The 21,767-nt window shown below is 39.9% G+C and overlaps 2 protein-coding genes across 7 annotated transcripts in view; one reads left to right on the plus strand and one right to left on the minus strand.

The window, feature by feature from the left end:
• PLEKHH1 (pleckstrin homology, MyTH4 and FERM domain containing H1) overlaps positions 1 to 20,934 on the plus strand; it is a 53,019-nt gene extending 32,085 nt beyond the window's left edge. For 5 of the 6 annotated variants that reach the window (XM_042790952.1, XM_042790957.1, XM_042790953.1 and 2 more), the window contains 15 exons: positions 528 to 608; positions 1,608 to 1,787; positions 1,919 to 2,027; positions 2,968 to 3,080; positions 3,765 to 3,941; positions 4,763 to 4,860; positions 7,400 to 7,577; positions 7,987 to 8,142; positions 10,768 to 10,868; positions 12,669 to 12,810; positions 13,715 to 13,857; positions 14,942 to 15,071; positions 16,483 to 16,569; positions 17,111 to 17,257; positions 17,574 to 20,934. In XM_042790952.1, the coding sequence (XP_042646886.1) occupies positions 528 to 608; positions 1,608 to 1,787; positions 1,919 to 2,027; positions 2,968 to 3,080; positions 3,765 to 3,941; positions 4,763 to 4,860; positions 7,400 to 7,577; positions 7,987 to 8,142; positions 10,768 to 10,868; positions 12,669 to 12,810; positions 13,715 to 13,857; positions 14,942 to 15,071; positions 16,483 to 16,569; positions 17,111 to 17,257; positions 17,574 to 17,750 (2,019 nt within the window). In that variant the 3' untranslated portion in view covers positions 17,751 to 20,934. Of the gene's footprint in view, positions 1 to 527; positions 609 to 1,607; positions 1,788 to 1,918; positions 2,028 to 2,967; positions 3,081 to 3,764; positions 3,942 to 4,762; positions 4,861 to 7,399; positions 7,578 to 7,986; positions 8,143 to 10,767; positions 10,869 to 12,668; positions 12,811 to 13,714; positions 13,858 to 14,941; positions 15,072 to 16,482; positions 16,575 to 17,110; positions 17,258 to 17,573 lie in introns of those variants that run through there. The other variant, XM_042790954.1, reaches the window with a different exon arrangement.
• The window catches only part of TMEM229B (transmembrane protein 229B), a 323,642-nt gene that overhangs the window by 91,453 nt on the left and 210,422 nt on the right, over positions 1 to 21,767 (minus strand). The gene's annotated exons all lie outside the window — the stretch shown is intronic.

Below are 21,767 nucleotides of genomic sequence, written 5' to 3' on the forward strand. Positions count from 1 at the left end.
TACAATGGCAGAAAATTCTTATGCTTTATGCCATTTCCATAGATTAGTTTTGCATAGCAAATTACTATGAATTTTTAAATATAATTTTGGTTAGCATCTCAAGATGGCTAAAGACAACATGCATCTGAAGCTTGTACATCTACAGTAGGAAACAGCTGCCTAGACTACATATTGACTGCTCTTTTCCTGCTGAGATGAAATTACTTGTTTTTATAATATTAAAAAGGTTATTCTTAATATCACGTTTCAGGATGCAGAAATGCTGGGTTGTTATGAACAAGTGAAATACTACCCAAAATCTTAGATACATTTCCATAAGCACCTATGTCCCATCTATTTAGGTGGGATATACTTATCTGCTTTTGGAGGTGGTGCCCTGTATGTTTTGAGAGGAGCTCATATTAGCATAGAGCAAATAATATATGCAAGGCTTTAAGGGAGAGTTTAATTGAAAGTTGGAATCCTAGAAAATTGTTCCAGCAACACTGCTGATGTTAAAAGCATGTATGCCTTTCTCTTCCTTACAGGTCAAGCATGGTCACTCGAAGCTGGTCTGGTGTGCACTGATTGGAAAAACTTTCTACTACTATCGAAATCATGAAGATAAGGTAATTCCTATTCCCCTTCTGTTCCTGAACCCTCCTTTCCCATTTCCCATGAAGCTTCCTTTCCTTTTACTGCTTCTGTGTCTCATGCTTCAAACTCCTCCTTGGTTGTACTTCAACTCTTCTAACAGTGTCTGCTCCACAAAGAGAATCAGTATTTTCTGTGATTTTTTTATTTTTTTTTTTTTTTTAAAGCTAAAATGACAAAAGACTTTAAAAGCAAGTGACTGTTCTTTCTCAGAGCACTGTATATCTTGTTTCTCACTTTCTCTATTTGGTCTTGTGAAGCCTTTAGAGCAGACTTTTATATAGCAGCTAATATATTCTGCATACTGTCATGAAAATAAGTAGCAACAACAATATGGGAAGAGGGAGGTCATTTAATCTCTGTAATGTGCTTCCATTTCTGGAAGCTTGGCCCGATGGTCCATTACTTTGTTTTGGTGATGTTGAAACCCAAGTTTTAGAATATCAAGGATTACTGTGACTCATACTTGGGATTAACCTTCAGAGTTAGCACAGCAGCTATCCTCTGTTTGTCTGAATCTACCTATCTGTGTAATTTTAAAAGTACTTGTTTTCCAATAACAAGCAGAAAGTCCGATCAGGATTGGAAAATAGTGGTTCAAGATACTGAGCAACTGACCATCACAAAACTCATCCTGTCTTGCAGAACCAATGGTGTAAACACAACTGACAAGTTTAATGGGAAGAAAACAGTACCTTATGGGGAAAACCCAACTTTTTATTTGCATATTCTCATTCTGACCTGTAAATGCTCTCCCAAGAATATTAGTAAAAGTTTGTAAGTACTTTAGTTGATGAAAGAGATTCTACAGAAATGCAAGATTGTATAATTAGATTAGTTAGACACTGCATTATAGTTTATTTCTTACATGTTATGGAAGTGCTAACGTATTGGCCTGGGTTTTCTTCACCAGTGTTTCCTTCTCCTAGTGGGAGATTAGCTATGCTTATCTAACTTGCTTCCCCTCCTTATAGTGTCCCCTAGGACATCTGCCTATGCGTGAGTCCAAAGTGGAAGAAGTAGACCGTTCCTGTGACTCTGATGAAGATTATGAAGCCACTGGTGGAGGACTTCTCTCATCCCATTGTACACTGGTGATTCACCCACAGGACCAGAGTCCCACATACTTACTCATTCGCACCAAACAGGAGAAGGTATAAAAGGCAGTCTTTTTAGAGAGCAAAAGTCTTTTTGGTATCAGCAAACAATTGGGGCATACAGAATGAACCTGTTTGTATAAACCAAGGTCTGAGTTGACCCATGCTGTTCTCATCCTCGTGTCTAGAATACCTGGCTGTACCATCTGACCGTAGCAGCTGGTAGCAGTAATGCCACAGTGGGCACATCATATGAACAACTCATTGGAAAACTATTGGATGCAGAGGGAGACCCTAGTAAGTAGAAACCACAAACTCTTTTCCATGGTAGCAAAGCATAAGGAAGGGTAATTTCAATTCCCAGTTTTAATCCAACCAAAGGTAAGGGAAGATGATTCTCAGTAGAACAGCAGATGATGTAGTGTCCTTCTCCCCTGGTTCCCCAGTAACATCTCCAGAGGAAATACAGGCATTGTAGTGAAACTAGACAAGTCCATCACATCGTCATATCATTTATCAAAGCATCTGAAACATCTATAGCATTAATTCAAATTAAAATAAACTGGAGCTCTAACTTTTCCTGTTATTGTTGGTCCTGATTTTCCTTCCCTGGGAATCTTGACCATACAAATATATGCTCTCTGCTCTAAATACACTCATACACCCTTGCCTTCACATCTCTTCCTCTGTCTGCACATATAAACCCTCACATGTACATCCATGCTCATCTATTCCTCCTCATCTCTGATACTTGCTCATTCATATATGTTTAAGCACCGTGTTCTTACATGTGTATTAACATACACGTTCATACTTAATACTCTTTTCCTGCCCACTCAAGTATTCCTAGACATACATGTGAACCTTGCTTACTGTTGAATAGTGACTTGCACTAACAAAGACCCCCATTGCAGTTGGCTGCCCTGGCAGTTTGTGTCTCTTGTTTGAACACACAGCTGAGCTGTTTCTTGCCAGAATCTAGCTGATGAGAAGCTCTGACATAGCAGGATTGAGAATGGCAATATTTCTTTCTGCTGATGGCTGATGGTGCTGTTGACTCCTCGTTCATGGCAGGCTTTGCTGAAATCAGTGAAGTGGCACCAAAGATAAATGTGGCCTAGTGCAGTGCTGCTTCTTCAGGTGCTTTGCCATTTCAGCAAGGCTGCTTTCCAACGTGGACACTGTTATCTGTCTTCTGTTTCTGACACTGCATGTTTTTGCCCATCTACTACCTCAGATTCTCCCCTGTGGAAACATCCTATGTTGTGCTACAGTAAAGATGGTTTGCATACATCCCTCACCACTCTGCCATCAGAGGCTCTACAGACTGAAGCTCTGAAACTTTTTAAGGTAATTAAAGGGACATTGCATCATTTTCAGTTACTTTGCTCTGTTGTTGGGGCAACAACATAGTTTGGTCATGTTGTTTGTCAAAATGTTTACTGTCACTGTTGGTTGCTTTAGACTGGTCTGCTGGGTCATTTAATTACAAGAGGAAAGTTGGGTATTAGGTGTCATTCATTCTCTCTAAGTTTAACTTTTCCTTGTAGGGAATCTGGGTTTAGGAGCAATGTCCCCCACAAGGCTTTACACTTCAGTTAGCCTTATCTTCCTCTTGCCTCTCCAATAGTTGGATTAAAGGAAACAGAAACAACTTACTGGCAAACCCAGTTGTGTAAGACTAATGGTGAAGCCATTGGAGATTTGATTCTTGCACTCTACAAGTATAAGATTAGCTGTAGGACTAGACAGTCTTAAGGTAAAGCACAGGTATGGAAGGCAGGAAGCACATTTTCCCCTCAGTTCTCTTGCTGACTCATGAGCCTCTCAGGCTGGGAGAGGTTGAGTGAATTTTCTCGTTGCCCCAACTAAAGAGGAAAGGATAGGAATTAAGTACTTACTCTCCTTCCTCCTTTCAAAGTTATTTAGAAGAATTTGTTAATCGACTGTAACACGTCTAGGGAACTTGGCCTGGAAAGTACCTGAGAAGAGTCACTGTATTCATGGCATTGACTGACTTCCACCTTTTTACAGTCCTGTCAGCTGTTCATCAATGTCCCTGTGGAGGCACCCTCTATTGATTACCATGTGTCACTTGCCCAGACAGCACTGCAGGTCTGCTTGACACATTGTGAGCTGCAGAATGAAATTTACTGTCAGCTTGTTAAACAGACCAGCTGCCGACAACCCCAGAACCACTCAGTCATTCAGGTCAGTTCCTCTTTTGTCACCTCCACTCTGCAAATACTTTCTATTTAATTCCATGGTTTTAATAATTAGCAGTGGGACTGGTTCTCATAAAATTGTGCAGGTGCTGAAGATGTGCGGGAGGAAGATTATCTTGGCACTGACGTGCATAGGAAAACATTGAGAATGTAACTACTTGCAAAATAAATTTTAGTTTGAATGTAACCATTTACCAGTTGCAAATGGTCTATTTAGACCATATTCAGAATCAAAATTCATAGATCATGTTGGCTAGCTATAACTGTCACAGGGTATTAATTTTGTTTTCCATTTTAGTTAATCAACAGCATGCAAATCATCAATATTACTATTAAGCATGAAATCTGATTTTTGCACTATAATTACTGGGTAAATCAAATGAATAAGTTAGAGCATTAATGTACATACTTGATTATAATATTCCCAGCTCAAATGAGAAAATAAAAACTGGTTGAGGAATAATGGGTCTAATTTGAAACAGAATTGCTCGGTGTATTCTTTGTTATGGTTTGCAGTTACAAATAGAAAAAAATTATTAATCATGCACTCAGCTCTGGTTACACTAGTTAGATTTTTCAGAAGTGGCCAATCATTTAGAGCAGCTCTTCTTAGAGTCCAGGTTGAGATATTGAAGAGCAGTCTGTCATCTGACCATCACTTCCCTTTGAAGGATTTTGAACTACACATCTTAAAATGGTCACTTCCAAAAGCACTAGTCACCATCCAACATTTTGGTTGCAGTATTCTGTGAAAGGCAACAGGCAAGAAGTACAGAACAAGAATGATGTCCAGTTTTATGTTCACAGTGCTGGCAACTCCTAGCTTTGTGTGCTCCTCTATTCCTGCCTCAACATCACTTCCTCTGGTACATCAAACAGCACCTGCAGCGACATGCAGACCCCAGGTAAAGACTACAACACCACTTTCTTCTGCTAAGCTGATTGCCTTTTGCATCCACTATGGATAAAGATGGAAGCAATTTTGTAACTCACACCTGCAAAATAAGTTGAAGGAGGGGACAGAAGGTTCCAAATGGTATCAAGCTGTCCACCTTCAGTCATTCACATTAATTTGTCACTTATATTAAGCTAGTTTACAAAAATGAGTGAGTTGTACTAGCAAAAATTTGCAGATATAACTGGAGCTACATAGGGAGGTTTTTTGCTGATGCAGCTATTTTCTTTTATTGATAGACAGACCAAAGTAATTATTTAAAATGAATTATTAGAATGTTAGGTGATTACATTCTGCTGTCAGCTTAGCAGGCATACTGGCAGAACAAAAGTGAGGCAGTGAATGTCTCAGGGAACCATGAAAAGTTACGAAAAAACTAACAAACCTGAAATATATGGTAGTGCTGTTTTCAGTTACCTCTTTGGTGTGTAACACTTTCCCCTATAAGAAAACAGTGCAAGATCTACTGTAACAGCAATAAGTTGTTCTCCAGTGTTCACGCTATGCTCTTTGTTTCCATAGTGATCTGGTCTTCACCATATCTCACTGTGTCCTTGGGGGGGAGGTCACAGCTAGAGATGCCTAGTTACCTGTTGCAACAATATATTGTTGCTAAGATATAGGTAAAAGAGTGGTTTCATTTCAAACAAATATTCCTATTCGAATACTCAGCCTGCCTACCTTGGAACTCAAGCTAAAAGTCTCCTGGTATTGCAAAGAAAATCTGTGTACTCCTCCTATCAAATTTCTATTTTCTTACATGGTGCCTCACATTTGCTATTTCTTCTCGGAAGCAAAAACAGAGACATCAGGCACTCGGGTGTTCAGGCTCTCTCTCCATTGCCTAAGGCAATGTGATAGGGATCTTTTGGCTAGTACTGGAAACCATCTCTTCAAACTTGGGCATTGCCAGCTCCCAAACCGGTCCATTCAACTCAGTAGTGGAGCTGCTCTACTGTTAGGAACTGTTGAGTTTCATAAGGATGTGCTGGGCTCTGTGAAACTGATTTAATGCATCAGTGTCAAGCATTACTATGCTGATGGTCTATGAAGTTCTTAGACCAAAAGTACCTTTATAACAAATAAACTTTAAGCAGCAACAAGGAGGAAATGTATTTATAAAATCCAGCTATGTAACAATTATTAGGGCTAGGAAAAAAACCCATACAGAAATTACAGCAAACTGTGCTTATATTCATCTGTAGTTTAGATTAAACTTGGAGCAGTTGCTTAGTGGGATTTAGTTTAGCTCCTTCTGCCTAGCTTTAGGAATACTTAGGTCTCTTTAGATATAGCAGGTACAGCTGTTTCTTGACCAGTTAAATAGATATGCTTTCCCTGTTTCATATAGCAAATGAAACACTAGAATGCTTACACTGCATAATGCCTATGGTCTAGATATACACTAGATCTTTATTCTAGGTATTGTTTTTCATTAAAGGTGACATTAGGGTATATATCCAATCTTTAAGAGAGGGAGAAACGTGGAGCACAGTTCTAGGTTAGAAGACAGGCAGGGCTCAGGAGCATTTGTAAGCCAGGCATAACAGCTTCTCGTTGAAGCAAGATTCTCTATTTGAAAATTATTCAAATGTTATTGGGGAGGTGAGCGATATATTGCTACAGTGAAAAGCCAGAGCTCCTGATTTCTATGTTGCTTGCAGGGATTTAACTGGAGATTTAGTCATGTACAGAGCTCCTGAAGGTATCTTGAATGGAATTAGTTTCCCCTGCAGAGTGATGGCACAGTTATAAATCCATATAAATCCTTCAATTTCAGAACTTATTCAGTATACGCATTCTTAACATATTTGCAAAAAGGTATAATTGACTGTTCCTGCCTGGCTTTAGAGACACTTATATCCTTTTGGTGCTGTTCAGTGCAGCACTCTCTTCAGTAGACAGTAAACTGATCACATTAGTAACTATCCCCATACTGTATTGAACTATCAACATATCTGAGCCTGCTTTGAATCTCTCATGAGCCTCTTGATTGGCAGATAGGATTAATAATTTGCATAACCATGTAAATCGATAAACACAGTTTATAAAATCCTGTAAGTGAGACTAATGCTTTACAACTTATTATTAATACCTCTCAGGACTTGACGTGATAGTAACTAAATTCTGCTAGTGTAACAGGGAGTTTTACGGTGAACTGGTCTTGGTTTAATTGGTACTATGATGGTAACAGGTACAGAAGAGGACGTTCCTACACTATGTCCAGCCCATCTAGGAGCAGGGAATGATCTTGCACTTCTCAGAGAGTCTATTGTCTAATTTAATTTTACACAGCCTTAGAGCTCAGGTTTGTGTTGTAGCTTTTCACTTGAGCTGTAAGTCTGTTAAGAGGAACTAGGGTATTTGCATAGAGATGTATCTTTGTTTGAGCAAAAGCCTGAGGGAGGAATGCTTTGTCATGGCATGGGAAATGGAAAAGGACATGGCATTTAAAGCATTTTGTGGCTTATCTCCACCTCTTTGCCTAGGAGTGAAATAGGCAAGTATGCCATCTACTGCCAGAGATCAGTTGACCGCACTGTGCAGACTGGTGAGCGGGAAGCCAAGCCCTCCCGGATGGAGATTGTGTCCATCCTGCTGAGAAATCCCTACCACCACTCACTCCCCTTCAGCATCCCAGTGCACTTCATGAACGGAACCTACCAGGTGAGCCACCACAGCTGCTTTTCTTCTGGATACTAAAGGGCTGCACCATAACTCGCCTCCTTAGTGTGGGTGGCACCATGGTGTTCATACATATCAGATATTGGGAGGTAGATACTATTTCTCCTCCTTGTCCTTTTAGCAATTTTTCCTGAGAAAATAAAAGGAGTCCAGCCTCAGCACTACAGGTCTTAGGAAGAAAGGGTAGCTGAGGAAAAGGGAGAGATGTCATTAAGTGTCTCAGTATGAGAAAGAATGCAGTGTGAAGGGAGACAATATGCAAGTGCCGTCACTGAGCTGGCAGGCAATCATGAGACACTGATCTGTAGGAAACCAGGCTTCATTAGTTGTGATACCCATCAATGTTATGTTTCTTGAAGGTGATCCTCAATTAACTCCTCTTTCGTTGCAGGTTGTAGGTTTTGATGGTTCCTCAACAGTTGATGAATTCATCCAGCGACTGAACCAGGAGACAGGAATGAGGAAGCCATCCCACATGGGATTTTCTCTGTTCACAGATGATCCTTCTGGTAGGAATTTGGAACATTGTCTACAGGGCAACATGAAGGTATTTTTTTTTCCCCTCTGCTACGTTCAGCATACATCTTTGACGAGCTGCTAAATAGCTAATAAATTTTTCTTAATGCAGCAAGATCAAATAGACTTGGATATTATCTATCTAGATTAGTATTCTGGGATATTAGTTCCTGCACTTGGGTCATGACAACCTGATGCAACCCTACAGGCTTGGGGAAGAGTGGCTGGAAAGCTGCCTGGCAGAAAAAGACCTGGGGGTGTTGGTTGACAGCTGGCTGAACGTGAACCGGCAGTGTGCCCAGGTGGCCAAGAACACCTAGCAATAGCATCCCGGTTTGTATCAGAAATAGCATGGCCAGCAGGACTAGGGAAGTGATTGTCCCCCTTCACTTGGCACTGGTGAAGCTGCACCTTGAATACTGTGTTCAGTTTTGGGTCCCTCACTACAAGAAAGACATTGAGGTGCTGGCCTATATCCAGAGAAAGGCAATGAAGCTGGTGAAGGGCCTAGGCACGGGTCTTATGAGGAGCAGCTGAGGGAACTGGAGGTGTTTAACCTGGAGAAAAGGAGGCTGAGGGGAGACCTTATCACTCTCTACAGCTACCTGAAAGGAGATTGTAGTGAGGTGGGCATCAGTCTCTTCTCCCAAGTAACAAGTGCTAGAAGAAGAAATGGATTCATGTTGCCCTAGGGGAGGTTTAGATTGGATATAAGGAAAAATTTTCTCACTGAAAGGGTTGTTGAGCATTGGAACCAGGGAAGTGGTTGAGTAACCATCCTTCAGGTATTTAGAAGGCGTGTAGATATGGTACTTGGGAACATGGTTTAGTGGTGGACTTGGCAGTGCTAGGTTTATGGTTGGACTTGATGATCTTGAAGGTCTTTTCCAACGTAAATTATTATATGATTCTATAATTAGCTCAGTCTAGTCTGAGATACTAGTCAAGACAAAGCATGTACTGTTTTAGTAGGTGATAAATTTGTCAATTTTAAAAAAGCCTTTAACTCAGATTTTAGCACATATTAAAGTTTTATTTGTCTTGACCACAAAATTAAAACATGACTGTGCTAGCTAGCATGATCAGCTATCACAACTAATATCAAATGTGACACTGAGACAAATTTATGTTAGGCTGTGAGTCTCTTGGCAGGTCTATATAAATCTCATCTATTGGATTATGGAGTATCTCCTTGGTATCTCCAGATAACTCAGGCATTCACTGTTGATGAGTATACTTGGGGGATATGTCTTCACTTTATTGAAGAGATGAGTGCCTCGGATCAAGGGAAAAGGAAAGCAGATAAAGTATTAACATGTGTCTTTCATATGGAGGTCTTTACCCATGCTGCACCTGGTTGACTGACTTAAGTGAGCAGGCTAGTGGCCATGAATGAGACATGTCAGATTTTGGTACAAATCTGGGAAAATAATTTGTCATACAGCATTGATAGAGGAATAGTAGTAGTGGCAACTTTGAAGACCCCCTGATACTTGTAAGGAACATAAACATTCAGTTCTACACAGCATAAAATTTTCCATTGAGCAATGGAGAGAGAGGATACCAATAATTTTGTTAGATGGTTTGAAGAGGAAACTACCACAGATAGTGCCAAATTATATACTTTGCTTACATGGCCTGATATAGCTCAGATAATCTGGAGATTTGTTGGTGACTGAACTACCATTTGGAGAGATTAGATACTGGAGTAAATGAAGAAGCTTGAGACAATTGAAGGCATCACTTTTACTGGTTACTAACTGGTTATTATTTACTTGCCAATCAACCTCAATAGCTTCTTAAGAAAGGATTAGTGTATCTGATTATGTATTTCATGTGGCTTATATTCACATTCCTTCTATTGAGATGCTATCAAAAGAGGAGTAGGGGCATTTATTAGACTACTTGTAAAAGGACTGGAATAAGCAGGAGGAGCTGAGTAGAACCAAATAAATTAACTGTGCTATTACTAAAAATATGTCTGAGTTACAAAGTTGGAATCTAGGACCAAATGTTCCCAAAGTTTGAACACTCACATTCCAAGGGTTTGGTTTAGCCATGCATATAGACAGCTGCTATTCAGAGGATACGTTAGTGCTTTAGTTTGGCTCAGGAGGGCACTTCTGAAGCAAACCTGCCAACTGTTCCTATTAACCATGCTTTGATTCACATCAAGGAGCTACCTTAGGGAGCGTGAAATGGACTCTTTTTATGCGAAACATGAACTGGGAGTTGTGATCCAACATAGTAGTGGCCTTTCAGGCCGTTTGATCAGACTAAAGCTAGTCCAAAGGCAAAGCCTTTGAAACTCCTGTAGTGTGGGCATAGAGTCTTAGGAATGGGTGTTTCACTGTGCATATCTGTTCCTCTTGGGCTTTGCTACTGTCTAAGGTAGACATAGCTACAGAGTTGCTACCAGACCAGAATTTAGTTACACATGTTCCCCTGCAGATTAGAGCTGGAGGTTTCAGTGGAAATGTTTTTATTTTTACATACTGTGTAACAGAAAACAGAATTGTTTTGTCGCTTTGGGCTATGTTTATGCTTATCCAGTCTCTATCTTCTGTGTTCCACAATACTTTTTTCAGTTACTTTCCCTTCAAGCCTTGACTATACATTTGACCTCAGTTTTCTCTTCCCATTATGTTTTTTAAAGATCTGTGATGTCATTTCCAAATGGGAACAAGCCTTAAAAGAATTACATCCCGGGAAATATGAAGGTGGCACAAGAATTGTGAAGTTGACCTATAAGAACAGGTACTGTGCTTCCTTGGTTGGCCTCAGTACTGCTGTTTATTAAACATTTCCAGACTGCATATATCTCTGTAGATGTCCAGTAATTTATAGTACTGTTAGTGCCAAAACTATTTTAGCTAAGATGCCTTCAAATCCTACATGAGATGTGATGACTTTTGTGTGTAGTATATGTATAAAAGAGGGTATATGGCCTAGAGATAAAACTCAAAACACTTTGCAACAGCAGAGTAGAATTAAAAGGAGTTAAGAACTAGCTGTAGCACAATAAGACATACTTTCATTTGCCTAGATCCTAAAACATAATTAAATAATGTGCGTTAGGTGAAAGGAAGAGAGACCGGGGGCAAAAATCACAAGTGAAAATGAATATGCTGAAACTTGCAATTAAGTGAGGAATCACAGAGATTAAAAAGATGCAAGAACAATGTTCTAAATCACTTGAGCCGTAGAAAAGACATGTAGTAGCAGTGCCCAGACTTTATAAAAAGAAATGTTAAAAGTTAGGTGATGGGAGATGGTAGAGAAGGGAAGTACAAGACAAAGATCTAAACCAAAAACTGGAACAGCTTCATAATTTATAATACAGACAGGAATTCTGAAGTACAGTGAATGGAGATCTATGTCTGAGAACAAGGAATGGCTTTCTGCATGTGGATTCTCTTTGCAGGCGAAACAAAGGCCACTCCAAAAACAAAAAGAGACAAAGTTCTGTATTGAATGTATGAAGATTTTGTTGATTGTAATGGTGGAGACAAATTTCTGTCAACTTTGTTAGTTGGTATAACAGAGCTAGAAGCAGAAGTTATTGCTTTTGACCCAGAAGGCAGTATTTGTTTCAGGAGTGAAACTTTGCAGTATTATTTTGTTGGACTGGAATGTGCCTAGACTAGACAGCAAGGATGTTTTGATAAGGTCTTTCCAAGGTTGGGCTGTTCTGACACCAAGGACTCTGATATAAGACATGTGTAAGGGCATTATGGTCCTAATGGTGGTGTTAATCTTAAAGTGACATAAAAATAAACAACCTGATCCATTGGAATGAATATCTTGTGTAGTATTGTGGAATATAGTCATAGATGCAGCTTTAAATTAATATTTTAATTAGATGGTGTGAGCTGTAAGTAGGCATGCATGAGGAATATTTCTGGGAAGAGTTCCCCAAGGTGGTGTATTCAACCCCCATTAGTCATCTTGCTATACCAGGCCAAAGAAGTTGCAAGTGTGAAGGGAATAAAAAATAGTAGGAATCTTTGATTTACAAGAATGCTTCTTCAATTTTTGAAATAAAGCCTGCTAATTTGGTCTCTTATTTCCTGCTGAAGCAAACTGAAGACCTTTTTAATAACAGTATCAGTGTAAGTGGTCAAAAGAAATTAGCAAAAATAACAAGTCTGCAAGGCTGCCATATAGAAGTTTATACACGTAGAGCAGAGGTAGTTCTGTATTCTGTGGTAAGCAGAGAAGACCATATCTTAAATATTGCCTGTCTGTGCTTGATGGGAATGGATGGACACTGATTTACCTGTGTTTTTAATAAGGCTTCACTGTCTTGAAGTGTTTATCTTACAGAATTCAAATGACTTCCAAAGCTGTAAAATATGTTTTGAGATTCCTTGACCAAATCTTTTTCATAAGGGAAGCATCTGAGCTCCCAAATCTCTGTCCAGTACCCCCACAATACACAAAGTTAACTTTGGGGAAGGAGGGAAAAAAAACCCACAACCCACTTTTTTTTTTACTCACTTTAATTAAAGTTCCCACTTCTATTTTTTTACCTTCACAATCCTCTCTACTTTCTAGGCTGTATTTTCGGAGCCAGGCCAAAGGTGAAACAGACCGTGAGCGGTTGCTACTGGCCTTCCAAGTCAGCAGTGAAATAGCCAATGGAAGGTTTCCTGTTAATAAGGAATTAGCTCTGGAAATGGTGGCTCTGATGGCTCAGGTGAGTATGGCTAGGTGCAGAAATCCTCTCTTTTGTCCTCCAGGGACTTCAGTTGTGTACACTGAAAATCTTTGACTAAGCACCTATTTTTTACATCAGAAGTGTTTTTTCTAATCAAACATGCAGTCCAAGATGTACCATGCCAAACACATTATACCAGCATACACATGTTGTTAGAACACCTTTTGCTGTAGGGAAGTTTGCTATAGGAGTGCCCTCCTTTCTTCTGAAGAAAAATATTGAAAAAAACAGTGAGGTTGGATTATCCCCAGAACCACTCCAATTAGTGTCTTAATAGAGATATGGAAATAGTATCACTACTGGAACTCCACTGACAGTAAAAACTTCCCCTATTGGACTGCCAATAGCTTCTTACTCGGGAAGAGCATGTTACATGATCCTCCATTAGACCTCCAGGCTTGCATTTAGCATTTTACCACATAAAACACATGCTATGGGTTGTGGGCATGATAAGTAGGATAATAGTTTCTTACTGAGCTGAAACTGATTGTTGCCTTTGTTAAAGCAATATAAACTGAGATGAAAAAGCTGGGAACATTGTCCAAACTATTTAGAAATATGCTGTTGTTTTAATTGGCTAATTGAAAATAAACCCCAAAAGCTTGGCAGTTATACAGAAGTGTCTTCCCTACAAGTAGCTGGCCGAGATCTTGTTTTACTTTCTTAGATCAGTAAAGAATTCCTTGGGCAGTCATGTCCTCAGCAGTTTCTCTGTTGTATACATTTATTATGGTAAATGCTGTAGACAAAATTCCCTAGCCTAATGGTGTCTTTTGGCATGACTAATAAACACAGTAGTTATTGGTATGCAAATTCATTGAATGTTCTACTGCACTAAAAATCCCATAGTTCTGTTGCACTATGAACTATAATGTTTTCTTAGGTGGAATATGGGGATTTGGATCGACCAGGATCTTCAAGTCCTGGGGGAACTTCACAATTGAAAATGCAGCATCTTCTCCATCAGGTCTTAGATAAATTCTACCCCAAACGTTACAAGCAAAACATTACTCCTGAACAGCTCAGGTAAACTTTTGGTTCTTCTATAATTTGCATTGAAAACAAATTTTACTTACAAAATTCTGTCATTATATTTAAGAAGTTTCAAGGACCCTTGTCAGGATTATTTGACGTAGAAACTTAAACAAAACACAGCTGTCAGGAAAAGGTTCCTTTAAAAGAAAATAGCAGTCTACTAATATAAAAGGAGCCAAATCACCAACGAATTTTCTCATTGACAAGAAGTTTAAGCCTTTCACTTCCAAATTCAGCATCTCAATTCCAACAAACCCGAACCTAAACCTAATACGAATTCTGTTTCTGAATTTTTGTTTTACCCTTCCCCCAAGTGTCAATCGAATCCAGATGCCTAACATTTGCAACAAGCCATAAAGCCAGCACATATGGGCTGCTTCAGGCCATGCAATAATTTTTGTAGGACATATTTTGTCAGGGCTTTTTGATGTTCTGACTTGGAAATTCTCACATACAATGCAGAGATCTCAAGTATTTAAGTACAGAATTCAGATGCTGCCACAGATCTCAGTTCTAACTGTTTTAAAGAGAGAGAATGGTCATATTCCAGACCCAAAGCCACTTATGGGATGCGGTGGTGGAACTAACAAAGTTACCTCCTTTTGGAAGCAAATTCCATCTGCATGCAGCAAGATAGCTGCCAAATCATCCCTAGTGAGCCAAATCAAGAGTGAGTTAATATATATCGCCACTCCATATAAGGCATACTACAGACAAGATGAAGGTGAGGCTATAATTGAATGTGAAGACAAGCTGAGCAGGATTTTATTGTAACAGCTGCCTGAGTGTTTGTAGTTACAGTTGTTTAACACCAGTGAGCAATCCATGGTGACTGGGATTCCTGAGCATTACAGTATAACGGGTAGTAAAATAATTGTGGAAATAGAGAAAAATGCTAAAATAAACTCAGGTTGTACAACCCTCATAACTGACAGTGCTAACAGCCCTCTCCGTTGTGCTGTGTAGAACAGCCTTTTTGGAATAAGAGGTAGATTTATTAACTGTTATAATTTTACTCACCTTTCGTTGGAAGACACTAGTAAATAATGCTGTCTTGTGTCTTGGGTTCTGAAAGGCAACTGGCTGACAGGCTGGCGACGAAGTGGATGGTGCTGCAGGGATGCTCTCCACCAGAATGTGTTCGAATTTATTTGACAGTGGCCCGGAAATGGCCTCTCTTTGGAACCAAAATATTTGCTGCTAAGGTAACTGGAGCACACTTTTATTCTGTTCCAAAGAGTGAAGAGTCTGAGCAGAGATATACCTATGATCTCTGGTAACATGGGTTGAAAATGCTTCTACTTCGGGAAGGGAAAAAAACTGAGCAATACTCTTGTTCTGAACGAACAGCTGTGGTACCACTTAGGTTTGGAAGGGAGGAAGAGAAATATGTTCTAAACACTAGGGGTTGCTAGCGTTCAGTAAATCAGTACTGAAGGTTCCCTGGCTGCATCAGTTGATTGTAATACAGGGTACTACCTCTCCTTCCAAACCTTGCCTGAGCTTTCTTTCCCTGGTCATCAAGGTGTCGATGGTAGTTTAAAAAATACTATTTACTTGCCATTGGGGGTGGGTAGAAGGGAAGAGCCCCCCATAAATCACACCTAGCAGCTGGTGCTAGCTAAAAGGAGAATGGGTATTTCAGTCCTATTTTCTGCTTGACACAGAACTGGCTGCTTTCCTTGCCACATGAGAGAGGCAAGCACTGCTAATATCCCGTTGCAGAAACAAAAACTAAAGTACATATTGGGTAAGCTGCCAGCCAACAGGCATCAGTGGGAGAGCAAAGAGCAGCTGGAGGGAGAGCAAAGAACAGCTGGAAGGGAATGTTGCTCCCAGTAGTTTGCACCATCCGTCAGACCATCCCAGGCTAGAGCTCTGTATCTATTACCCTTGCCTAAACTAATATCTTAGCACATAGTGGCTGAGAAATCTTGTTTTGGCATTAACCATCTTCCCTAACACAACAGAAACCTCCTCTGTTGAAAGCTTGAGATAGTCTTGTCCATGGCTACATGTCTCTTCCTTTGAGGTCAAAGCTGCTATAGTTATGGAATAAAGTCTAAGGATGAAAGGGACCTCTGGAGTAAATATGCAGGAAGTTTTTGAAAAGACAATTATTTCCACTGTCAGGAGTAAAAGCAGAGGAGGTTACTGGTGTTTGAGGTAACTGACACTGAAGAATCAGAATATAGAATAGTTTCACCCAGAGTTTAAATAATGTTGACATTTCTGACAATAAACATATTTAATAACTTTTCAATAGCTAAACAGCAAAGCCTATGGCATTAGCCATGTAATGGCAGATTCCCAGGAAAGATTCATGTCATCAGCCATAACAATACATAACTCCTCTTTAACACATAATTGATGCACATTTGTCAAAATCTGTAAGAAAGAAAATTGCACTGATGTGCATTTACATTCTATGTAAATTTGAAAATGTTATTCCAGATTTTGAGAAAAGTCCTCTTAAAAATCAAACCAGGTCAGACCAGTAAGCCTATAGGATTCTCTCTCATCTGCACTTTATCCTTAAAACTCAAGATTTATGTCAGAATCATCTTTGTATGGTGGTCAAGAAATATCTAAATTAGTAATTTTCTTTTTATCTAGCCTATTTTGCCTTCCTCATTGGAAGATTGTCCAGTCTGGATAGCTGTGAATGAAGATGGTATCAGCATACTGGATTATAACACTATGGTATGGTGAGGAACACTGTTTAAGAAAAATAATTTACCTCCCACAGAAAGACATTCCCCTGAGTCCACTTACAGTCACTAAAAGTTTGACTTTAACTTCAAATGGATCCAGAAGTTAATTTGTAGAAGTCAGAGATAAGGGAAGTCAGTGCTACATTTGAATGTTACATAAACAGAGGAAAATTACAGCTACATTGTAAGGTAGGGTTTCACGAAAAAGCTGTTTCTTTGATGGGCAGCGAACATGCTCATACATCTTGCAAAATCTCAGTGGTATGTGCTTTACTACCACCATCTGGGGTGTAACAGTTTGGACTATTGCTCTGAAGCAACGAGGCATCGAGCAAGCTAGGAGAAAACTAGAAATGCAGTTTTCACTTGAGCTTTCTCTGTCAGCTGTTGCCTATAGAGCCAATTACCTATACTGCCTATTACTGCTGGAGATCTGGTGTTCTTGCAGTAAGTAGCAAATATATTAGTTTAAGGTGGCCATTTTTTCTTTTACAGAACTATGACTCTTTCAAACTCTCTGTTGTCTGCAGCACTTGAAGGTCTCTTATTCATACTCCTCTGTGCTGACCTTTGGAGGCTGTCGAGATGACTTCATGATTGTAGTCAGTCAAATGAAAGACAGGAGTTCTGGAAAAAACAGCACTGAAAAACTCCTTTTCACAATGGCAATTCCACAGGTAATTACAAAATGAACAGTGAGTTTGTTTCCAGCTGGCAGCATCACAGCTGGGCATTTTGTACAAGACCTGGGGACTGGTACTTGTGGCTGCCTCACTAGCTATATACATTCAGTAAATCCCCTGTAAGCTGGTGGAATCTTTAGTCAAGAGACTTATTCTATCTCACTCTTAAAGACAGACCTTCATTACAAAACCAAACAATTCCACGTGAGAAAGCCATTTGCAAAAGTTACGCAGTCGGTAGGTTCTAAAAATCAAAGGGCACTCTTGCCTCCAATTGACTTACAGTTAATCATTTTCTTTTTTCCCCTAGATTGTTGAAGCAACACTTCTTATTGCCAGCTATATTAACTACCGTTCGACACCTTCACTCCTATCTTCCACACAGCCCTCCCGAAGCAAAACACCTGCTAACAAACTCTGGGAGACTGAAAATCGGTGCTTTTTTCCTTCTGTGCCCCGAAGCACTAAGGGGCCCACCCTGCTCTGAGGGCTCATTCCAAATGACTTTGGGGATTTTGGTTTGGGTTTTTTGTTTTGGGGGTTTTTTTGCACTGTTCTTTACTGAATTGCAGACTGCTATGACTTTGCTGGTTACACACCTTACTTTAATGTGGGCTCTGATTCTTTTTCCATAATAACAGACGAAGTTCCTTAGTGTGGGTAGGGGCAGTGTCCTTTCTCTTAAAAATCAATTGTTGATTTTGGAGACTGTGCAGGAGTTTGCTTTCCATGCCACACTCCATCCAAAATACCATGCCTCAGGTCATTTGCCTGCACAGTGCTCCAGTCACATCTGCTGCTCTCTTTCCTTGCATCCATTCTTCTGTCTCCTGATCTTACTGCTTTGCTCACAAGCACAAGCATTTTCTTTGATCCATCTCATTTTCAGCTTTGCACCTGCCTCTAGATGACTGCACACCCTGTGTCTGGAATCTCAGTCCAGCTCTTAGAACTCCCAGTGATCTCTTTTCCTCATCATAGCCCCTTTCAGTTATTATAATTATTTCCAGTAGCCTTCTGTTTGCATCAATCCCTAACTTCCTCACTTCTTACCTAAATTAGACTACAACCTCTGCAAGGCAGATTTGAGTGGTATACAGATGTGAATCTGACTGCAGTGGGCTGAGCACACAGTCCTATTAGCAGTAAAACCAGGTGGTAATGGATACTGTGGCATGTGGCATGAACCCTGTACAAGGATGCGTCTTGTTGAACGCTGCCTGTATGAGGAGCTGCATATCACTGCATCGTAAGTAGATATCCACTGAAAAGGCTATTACCAGAGTGTAAAGATTAATCTGACATAGTCTGATCAGGTAGTTTAGACATAACTTCAGCTCTATGCTCTGGTTGTGAATAGTCATTATATTAAAGTTTTTACCAGTATTTAATTTCAGTGTTGCCACTCCCAGAACAACTATTAAGATAGTCTCTTTGCAGAGACTCTAATAGTTGTTATGCAACTGCTTAACACAACCCAGAGGACGATTTAATTTTCCCTAGAGCTATAACGACTCCTCCCTGAAACTGATGCTAAAATTGAAAGACAGAAACTTTCCAAGTCCTTGCTCCAGATGTAGAAGAAAGAAAGAAAGAAAGAAGACACTGTTGAGAAGGAAAAGGAACTAAACTGACAAGAATAATTCCGATACAAGTCAAGGGTAATTTCAGACCTGAAGTAGGGAATATAGAATGAATTCAGTGCTACTCAAGAATAGTTTCAACTTTATTTAAAGGTAGAATCTTAGTGTCTTTGCACGTTGAGGACTCAAAACAAACTGCAACAGTGTCATATGATGCCCCAGCTCTTCCAGGACTGATGCATTTCAGGAACTGACGCAGTTCTATGCAATAGATGAACATTAGATCTCTGCTGCCGGGGCTGAATGTGTCACATACTCTGCTGTCAGACAAGCACTTTCAAAGACTCTCTCTGCTAATCACTGTTGTAGATGTTTTGGGATGTGTTTGAAACTGCACATAATCTCAGACAAAGGAAGACAAGGCAAGCAAATCTTGTACTTTTTCTGTCCTTCAGCAACTGGAACAGATCTTCCCAAATCAACTCTGTCATTCTGACTTGACAGAAGCTGCTTCTTTCAAACTCCTGCTTCCTTCATGCTACCATAGCAAGGAGGAGGTAGTCAGCAAATGTGTACACAAGTACTGTTCTTCTGACTTTCCTAGAGAATAGGGTGGTTGTTTTTTTTTTTAATCTATTTCAGAGGAACTTGGTTATGAGTGAGAAAGTTAATAGATTTTAAATAAAAGAAAAAAAAGCAATTTTTCTTGCAAAATCTAAATCTACCTGGCTTCAGTTCAGCTATTTTGATATGCATTCTAAAAAAGCTAAGGAAGAACAACTGACCTTCCAAAAGTACCATGTGCAAATTCATAATAATTATGCATTCATGGGCAACTTTCCCAAATTAAAAGTGTGAATCCAACCATTAGAAAGAATTCAGCAATAGCAAACCAAAGCTGTTTGCAAATGAACAAACCAACCATAGCAGTGTTTTTACTCCCTAGTACCTGCCACCAACCTTGAAACATCCAACTCATGCACACAGTGGACCTGATACTTCAAGAAGATTTTGATTCATACTTATGATGGGAGCAAAGCCACAAATTAAAAGAGAAGAGCACGGGACAGACAAAAATCATTTTAAGCAATCCCTTATCAGGATCTTTGTAATATTAAAAACAAAACAAAACCATCCAAACCACCCCATGGTGGGTTGTGGAAACAGTATGGCAGATGTAAGGCAGGAAAGGACTGTATGAACAGAGGCCTGATTTGCACACACTGTAACATATCCACTTGTTATGAATTTAAGGACCATCCCTTGAAGTTACGGAAAAGGGTAGAAGCTTTCTGAGCCAAAAACAATTTTGAGAAGGTATTTAGTCTTTTTTTTTTTTTCTTAGATACTTTTAAGTGACTCTATCTCCTGATAGAGTTGTCAGTAGTATGTATTTCCTCTCTCACACACAAAGTGATCTTAGTAGAGCTGCAACTGAGAGAGCATCATTCCTCTTCACTCAGTCACCCGTGCCTAACAATTCCTCCAGTATCTGAAGGTCTGTTTGGCAGCTTGCTTCTTGTATCCCACCAGTAACAAAGCTGCTTCAGAATAACTGACCTGTCATCGGTGCTGGGGATGCTCAAGGCCTAGAAGGTCTCCATGGTTCAGAGGCTGTACTTACAGTGCTAACCCTGATGACCTTAGAGACTTGAACAAGGGCAAACAGGAAGCAGAGCTGTTGAGTAAGCAAGAGCTGTCCTGAAGTTCATTATTTTCTGCCACAGCTGCACTTTAAATTGAGAAGCATGGCATATAGACTTTTGGTTTTTTCCTTATTTCTTAAAAATATTCACCAATACTTGAGTATTGCAGGGACCACCCCACTGATGGATGCACATATACCTCCTATTTATAGCTTACCTGACTTCAATCGACCAACCCTGTGTAGATATCTATTTTGTATGATTCTTTGGTAGAGAAAATAACTTTTGTTTTAATCAATGCTTTTGGCAATGACTACTGCTACAGCATAGAATGAGATGACAGAAGCCTTTGTTTTCCTAACTGCTGTGTGTATGTTAAAAGGCTGTCTGGGAGATACTGTGAGATTTCTGTTTGTTTTTAATAAAATGCAGTTATCATGAATTAAACTGTATTATTCTCGGAATCAAAGAAACTCTTTAAAAAGCCAAAATAGTCTCGATGTAAACAAAAATGGACAAAGGTTGTGTTTGGTATCCAGGCATTTACCAGACCTGCCCTTGTCAGATTCCTTGTTTCTCTCTACTGATCTTCTCTCAGCTCTAGCAGATGGCTGAAGTGCACTCCCATGGGCCCAGGATGTCCACTCCTTCAGAAGATGGATAAAACAACCTTTCAAACTTCCTCCTGTGACATGGCTACTTGGTCATTTCTTCAGTGCACATTTTTAGGACTTCATGGAGTTTTTACAGCACAGTCAGTGTTCCCAGCACACTCTTAAACCCAAGACTCTTTTCATTCTGCTGAGACATGGTTAACTTTCTGACGTTCTCCCCATGGCTTACCAAATCATGACCATTTTTCCTCCCCATGAAGAAACACAGCCTGGCTGAGCCATGCCCTGAGCCTTATGCAACTCAAGTATACCACATGGTTCTTAGTCAAAGGACCTCTGCCGTAGTCACTGACACAGTCACGTTCCCAGGGCCTGCTGCCACTGTTAATAGCCAATTTCTGCCCTTGCCCCAACACCCACTCTTCCCAGCTCTGCCTGGACTTGCAACCAAACACAGTTTGCATCCGGATGCAGCTTCACTAGCTTCAGAGAGACCTACTAACTTATGTTAGGGCAGCAATGGAACAAAAAATCTGGCCAACACCAACCTTTAAAGTATGTATAAGAAATAAAACCGTAAAAAATGAAGTAATCTAGGCAATGTTACCCAAAAGCCAGTGGCACATCTCCAAGCTGCTGCCTTTCATTTGAACGACAAGAA

This window comes from Tyto alba, unplaced genomic scaffold (genome assembly GCF_018691265.1).
Source record: "Tyto alba isolate M040663 unplaced genomic scaffold, T.alba_DEE_v4.0 Super-Scaffold_18, whole genome shotgun sequence".
Taxonomy (NCBI): domain Eukaryota; kingdom Metazoa; phylum Chordata; class Aves; order Strigiformes; family Tytonidae; genus Tyto; species Tyto alba.